Consider the following 6,955-nt stretch of genomic DNA (forward strand, 5'->3'; position numbering starts at 1 on the left):
GACCCATGGAACAGGTGACTATCTGCAGGAGGGGCTGCTGCTGATGCTGCTGCTCCAGAACCCAAAACATCAGAAACCAGCCAAATTCCTCCGGGAGATGGTGAGGGCCCAGGCAAAGCTATGTCAGCTGCGTGCCCACTGTGAGGAGCTAGAAGAAATGAGACGGCAGGAGGTGGTACTGTGGGCACCCTATCGGCGTGTGGTCTGGCATGGAATGGCCATTATAAAGGCCCTTAGCCCATTGCAGAACCTGCTTCCACTTTTCCGTATGCACCCAGACAACTGGCTAGCAGCCACCAAGCGGGCCCTGAACAGCATGGAGCAGTATGAGATTCATCAAGGGGAGGACCTGCCCAGCCATCTGCTGCAGCTGAGAACACAGCTGACCCGCCAGCTACTGGGCAGCACTGTGGCTGCACTGGGCCTGACCCAGTTACCGTTGGTGGGTGCCTTGGGTGCCCTGGCTCTGCTGCAAGTGGCAAGGAAAGCACCAGAGCTGGAGAGGCTGGCGCTTTGGCCTGGCCTGGCAGCCTCTCCTAGCACAGGCTACAGCAAGCCAAGTGTGGCTCGACCAGCCTGGCTGGGGCTGAGAGCCTGGCAAGAATGTAGGATGTTAGAGCTGCTGCCACCATTCGCTGGGCTGTGTGCATCCCTGGCACACCACTCCAATGTTTGGCAGGCTTATCTGTCCCTATCATCCACAGTGCTGGGTCCTGCGCCTGGGCCTGGACCTGATCCACTTAGTCTCCTCCAGAAGCTGATTCTATGGCGTGTGCTGCGACCTGAGTGCCTGGCAAGGGCCCTGGCTGACTTTACCACCAGCCTCCTGGGCCGGCCCCTGGATGAAAACCTGGATGCCTCCACCATACCCTTCGAACACAGCCAGGCTACTCAGCCCGTGCTGATCTTGTTGCCACCACCTGGTCACCCCACAGCCACCATGCATCCCCTGACTGTCATCCAGAAACTGGCTGCCAGGCATGAGCAGGTTTGAGCCTTGCTTGTTGGCCACACAGACACCAGACCTCTGTGGACTGAGATGGGGTGTGGTGGTCCCTCCCAGCATGCCCATGGATCTTTCTGGCTTACTCAGGGACTTTTGGGGGTCATTTGTGGCATTACCTTGCCTTGCCTTGGGTCCCTTGGGTCACCTAGGATCACTTTGAGTTACTCTGCCACCTCTCTGTTGGTCTTCAGGGACAGAAGCATCTGGAGGTGATCGCCCTGGGCTCTGAAGCCTGGGATCCAGTCTCGGTAGTGGTTAGCACTCTATGCCAGGCTATGCACAAAGGGCACTGGCTGGTGCTGGAGAACTGTCATCTGATGCCTCACTGGCCGAAGGAGCTGCTACAGCCTTTGTGGAGGCTGTTGGATGGAGCCAGGGGTGCGTTTGCTACCTAAATATGGCTTCTTGGACCCTGTCCAGTACCTGGCCTGACCTTGAACTCTCAGGCCTCATGGCTGATCCCCTCACTCCAAGTCTGTCCCTTGTGTCTGACTCCTGACCCTTGAGCCTCAAGTCTGATCCCTAAATTTGCATCTGACCCTTTACCCAGTGATTGATCTCAGCCCCATGTTTGACCCCTAGTGGTCTCGGACCTGGAGTCAGAACTGCTTCTGGCCCAACCTGCAAGCAGGAACATGGCCACTGTCCACAGAGATTTTCGTCTTTGGCTTATTTTGTCTGCAGAGGCTATTGCTTCCTTACCAGGTGAGGAGCTCCCCACTATAGTCTCTCAGATTGGAGGAGGATGGTACCTGTGCTGTGCTGACCCAGCACTCTCCTTCTGCCCCAGCTGTACTGACTCAGCACTCCATGCCTGTTTTCTGGGACCAGTCCCTGGAGCTGGGCCATGTCTTGGTCAACAGCATGGAGCTAGCCCAGCAAGGACGGAATGTACAATCCCCAACCAGGATGCTGCCTCTGGTCCTCCTACATGGCCTCCTGCTATACCGGCAGCTCTATGGAATGAAGCTGCAGGCACACAGGGGCCGCTGGTGAGGGACCCCATCCATCTTGCTCAGTCACTCAGCAAACATTGTGCATTTTCCACATCCTAGATGAGTATGACTAATTCATGCCTGGGAAGCACCAAAGTGTGAGGGCAGGGGGGTAGTCAAGAAAGTCTCCTCCAAGGACTTTGAGATCTCACTTTGAACTGAGTCTTGGAAGCAGAGGCAGATCAGGTACCGATGGGGCCTTTCTGAGCAGAGGGATCTAGGCTCAGCAGGAGGGAGATTTCAGTGTGGCTGAGGGGGACACACTGGGGGGTTGAGTGGGGACAGGCAAGGTTTATGGTAAAGGGCCTTTAAGATCATGGCAAGGGACTGGATTTTATCCTGAGGAGAGTAGGAAGCCACTGGAGGGTTTTAAGTAGGAAAAGAAATGTGATCCTAGTTGTCTGTTGGAAAGATCACTCTCACTGACTGCAGTGTGAATGGACCAGATGGGATAGGGCTGGAGGCAAGCAGAGCAATTTTAAAGGAGGCTCTGGCAGTCTCAAGGGACAAGGCCATGGTATGGGTGGAAGGGACTAGGGTAGTCATAGTAGAGATAGAGAGTAAATATGGAGTGAAGAAGAAGGAGGAGTCAAGACAGCCTCCCAGATTTCTGCCGAAGACAATTGGGTGGCTGGTATGGGGGAAATATGATGATTTCAGTTAAAAAGCAAGCTGTATGAGGGGTGCTTGGATGGCTCAGTTGGTTAAGCATCTGACTCTTGATCTCAGCTCAGTTCTTCATCTAAGGATCCTGAGTTCAAGCCCCATGTTGGGCTCGGGGCTTGGCATGAAGCCTACTTTAAAAAACAAAAACAAAAACAAAAACAAAAAAAACAAGTTATATTGGAAGTGCTAAGTGCAAATGACTGGTGAGCCCTTATGAGTTGGGAGCTTGGGCTAGACAGACCAGAGTCCTCAGCATATAAATGGTTCTGAAACCCTGCTTCCTGCTCCCCTCCCCCAGGAGTCAAGTGACCCTGACCCAGGTCCTTCAGATCCAAGACCAGCTGTGGGCCAGCCTTAGCAATCCCAGTGCTGCCATGCAGGAGCTGGCTGGTGAGAATCTTCCTGTCCCCATGGAAAGCCCTGGAAGGGGCAGGGGGAGTGGGAGTACTGAGTTTTTGGTTTGGGTTTGGGAGGTGGTGGAAACTGGAGAGGCTAGAACTGAGGGGTTCTGACCTCATTCTCAGCTTCGGTTTTCTATGGGGGTCCTGTGGGAGACAGCAAGGACAGGGAGGCCCTGACTAGCCTAACACAAGCCTGTCTGAGCCCCAGCAGCGGGAGCTGGGCTCAACCACACACACCCCAGTATCTGCTGGCCACCCTGCTGCCCAGCCCAGGTAAGCTCCAGCCAGGTATCTGTGTTGGGGTGGGGACCCATGCCATGCCACTCTCTCAGGAATGTGAGCTGCATCCTACAAAGGTGTAGGAGGGGGCAATATTCACACAGTTATGGGATGGTGGCTTAAATGTCAGAGGAAGGCCTACTCCCTTGAGTCTGGGTGGGGCAGAGTCCATCTTATCTATCTATCTTCCCTCTCTCCACCTCCAAGAGCTAGGGGAACTGGATGCTTTGGCAGAGTGCAAGGCCCAGATGCACCTACTGCCCACACCTCCTGAACCCCAGAGCTGCGGACTGAGTGCCGGCCCCCAGGCCTGGATGTTGCACCGCAAGAGTCGCGCTCTCTTGAGCGCGCTACAGCGGAGTCTACCCGCTTGGGTTCCTGAGGCTCGAGGAGGTTCCAGGCGCACGGAAAGGCGGCTGCGGCAGCGCCTAGTGCAGGCCAAGAGGAGGCTGGAGTCACTGCAGGCTCTGCTCATGGACACCGCCCGCCCGGAAGAGTCTGGCGCCGGGTGGGTGGTGCCGCAGCAGCGGCCTCTGCAGGCCTTCCTCCAGACCGAGGTGCTGGAACTGAGCCAGCTGGCGTGCACGGTGCTGTGCGACCTTGATTGCCTGTTGCAGCAGCTGAAAGGCGCGCCCCCGTGCGCCTCCCGGCGCTGTGCCGCGGTGGCCCACGCTCTCTGGACTGGCCGCCTACCCCCGCCTTGGCGTCCCTACGCGCTTGCCGGCCCGCAGCCGCCCTGGCATTGGCTGCGACAGCTGTCCCGCCGTGGGCAGCTGTTGGTTCGCTACCTGGGGGTGGACGCCCAAGTACCAGGGCGCATCTTTCACCTATCAGCCTTTTGCCACCCGCGCCGCCTGCTGCTGTCACTGCGCTGGGAGGCTACCTTTGCTATGGGCGCCCTGCACCAGCGTGTGCCCAGCTCGAATCTCCCTGAATGCCAAGGCCCTGGCTTCAGTGGGCTCCCACATAAACGTCAGGAGCTGAACAGCAACCCTTTGCACCTCCAGGTATATTCATGCCATCCCTCCGTTTACACTTCCTCCCCCTCAAATCCTTGATTACATCGTGCAATTACCCCATCTTGCCTCTTTGTGATCTTTCCCCTTTAGTAGGCCCATCTGCTCGAATACCCCGCACCCCCAGGACCCCTCCTAGCCTTGCCTGATAAGCTTCTTGCGCCCCCAGGTGGTGAACAGCCCAAATCCTACAGTTCCAGAGATGGGGCTGCTGCTGATTGGGCTACAGCTCCGGAACGCTGAGTGGGACCCGTTAGCAGGGGCCCTGCAGGACAGCACCTCCAGCCAGCCCTGCCCTCTGCCTCCGGTCAGCGTCTGCGTCCAGGCTCGGGGCGCCAATGACCTGACACCCCCAGCCGGTCTGGCTGTGTATTCCTGCCCTGTGTACATGGAAGGCCCCCTAGGCATTGTTAGGCTGCACAGCAGGAACATCCTGATGTACCTGCCCCTGCCCACGAAGCTCAGCCCCGCCACCTGTGACCAACTGAGAGTCCATGTGTGCAGCCCACCCTTGCCATGAGCCCTCAACCAAAATAAAGTTGGGGTGATTCGATTAAAGGTTTCTGAGATTTAGTAGTGCAAGGCGGTGTGCACATGGAAAATTGACACGCTAAGGGGAAACCCCAGTGTGCACAACTGAGAGGGGGATGTGGGTATCCCGTGGGAAGATGGGCCTAGAGTTGGTCATGTATCCAAGGCTCTAGGCAGATGGGGATGGCTAATACACAGGATCCTGAATCCTTGCCCAGCTTTCTACTGTGGTCTCAGTACTTGTGCTAAATCCACAAGGGGTGGAGATATATATATCCACATATACATACATACACACACATTATTTTTCACAAAGGATATTTTTATAGAGAACATTAGAACTGAAAAATTATTTTTTAGAGCCTTGGTTGTATTACTGAGAATGCCTCAGTCTGGCCCTACCAGTCATCCCCTCCCCTGGGATGGATTCTCCCAGTGAGTCATACACATAAAAAACAAAAGCCAAATTAAGATACAAGGTTTTATGTGCATTCAACAATTACTTATTGAGCACTCCTCTGGATCACGTGCTCTTCCTGGCACTTATGAGGTTGTTCCAAAGCAGGAAGACAGAGAAGGAAAAGGTCAACATATGGATAAGTTAAATTTGATGATTTCTATGTGTTATAAAGACAATAAAGGAGGCTGATGTGTTAGAGCATGACTAGAGGGAAGCAGTTAGTATAACTTGGGTGGTAGGGGATGCTTCCTAAACATTAGAAAGGGAGCTACTTGAAGATCTAGGAGGAGAGTTTCTGGATAGAGCCCTCAGTAGGTGCAAAGGTCTTGAGGCAAGACAGAACATGTAGCTGGAGTGTGGTGAATGAGGGGCAGGGAGATACAAAATGATGGAAAAGTATAGAAAGGGGTAGGCCACATACAGCCTTTTTGTGATAATGATCTTGTATTTTATTTTATTTATTTATTTTTTTTAATTTTTATTTATTTTTGGGACAGAGAGAGACAGAGCATGAACGGGGGAGGGGCAGAGAGAGAAGGAGACACAGAATCGGAAACAGGCTCCAGGCTCTGAGCCATCAGCCCAGAGCCCGACGCGGGGCTCGAACTCACGGACCGCGAGATCGTGACCTGGCTGAAGTCGGACGCTTAACCGACTGCGCCACCCAGGCGCCCCAACTTGTATTTTATTTTAAAAAGCATGAGGAATCTAGTAGAGAGTATTAGGTATGAGAGGACATGATCTAATTTGGATTTTGAAAAGATAACTCTGGCTATTCTATGGTGGATGGATAGAAGAAATTCCAGAGTAACAAGGAAGAATATTTATTTGGAGGCTTGAAGTAATTCTAGTGGAAGATGATGGAGTTTGGATTAGAGTCCCAACAGCGGAGATGGAGAATTGATAGATTTAGGTAATATTCAGGAGGCAAAGCCATAGGATTTGCTGATGGGCTGGATGTGAAGACTGAAGGAAGAGGACAAGTTTAGGATGACTCTGAGATTTAGGTTTGAACAACTGAGTGGATCATGGTGTCATTAATTGAGATGGGAAATTGGCTGGGGGGTAGGGAATCAAGAGTTCTGCTTTGATATGCTCAAACTTTGACATGCTTATTAACTGATTGCATGCTATCCCAGGACAAACTTCTCTGATAAAAGCTAGGTTAGTTGTACAGCTGAGCTAAAGACCTACATGGGCTCCTCTCCTTGCCCCTGAGCACCAAAACTCAGTAGGTGCAACCTACTTCCCTCTCTGTATGGCGAGGTATGAGCTATGTGGTGGGAAGTAATGCAAATGGCAGTGTCTACTGAGCATTGGTACACAACCTCTTCCAGTCACACCTTCACCAGTGACTGTGATGCAACTGATGTCCTTTAACAAAAGGCTGAGCAGAGGAGCAAAAATTCCACTTTCCTCAGAAACCCTTTCCTTTTCTTTTCCACAGTCAACCAGACGCATGGCTATTCCTTTAGGAGAGGAGATTGGCAGAGTGTTAAAGAGGTCCTTTTGGATAAATGAACCCTGTGCTCTATCCATATATACCATCGCTACTATCTCTTCTCCAGTGGGAGCAGGGAGCAACGATCTAAAATTGGTTA

The 6,955-nt window shown here is 53.0% G+C and overlaps 1 protein-coding gene across 11 annotated transcripts in view; it reads left to right on the forward strand.

Annotated features, from left to right (window-relative positions):
* DNHD1 (dynein heavy chain domain 1) overlaps window positions 1–4,921 on the forward strand; it is an 80,782-nt gene extending 75,861 nt beyond the window's left edge. For 8 of the 11 annotated variants that reach the window (XM_058688057.1, XM_058688058.1, XM_058688059.1 and 5 more), the window contains 8 exons: window positions 29–988; window positions 1,198–1,384; window positions 1,589–1,711; window positions 1,797–1,998; window positions 2,966–3,057; window positions 3,192–3,341; window positions 3,555–4,354; window positions 4,533–4,921. In XM_058688057.1, the coding sequence (XP_058544040.1) occupies window positions 29–988; window positions 1,198–1,384; window positions 1,589–1,711; window positions 1,797–1,998; window positions 2,966–3,057; window positions 3,192–3,341; window positions 3,555–4,354; window positions 4,533–4,883 (2,865 nt within the window). In that variant the 3' untranslated portion in view covers window positions 4,884–4,921. Of the gene's footprint in view, window positions 1–28; window positions 989–1,197; window positions 1,385–1,588; window positions 1,712–1,796; window positions 1,999–2,965; window positions 3,058–3,191; window positions 3,342–3,554; window positions 4,355–4,532 lie in introns of those variants that run through there. The other 3 variants (XR_009249722.1, XR_009249724.1, XR_009249723.1) reach the window with 3 other exon arrangements.
* The last annotated feature ends 2,034 nt before the right edge of the window (window positions 4,922–6,955 follow it).

The sequence above is a fragment of the Neofelis nebulosa genome, chromosome 10, assembly GCF_028018385.1.
Source record: "Neofelis nebulosa isolate mNeoNeb1 chromosome 10, mNeoNeb1.pri, whole genome shotgun sequence".
Lineage (NCBI taxonomy): Eukaryota > Metazoa > Chordata > Mammalia > Carnivora > Felidae > Neofelis > Neofelis nebulosa.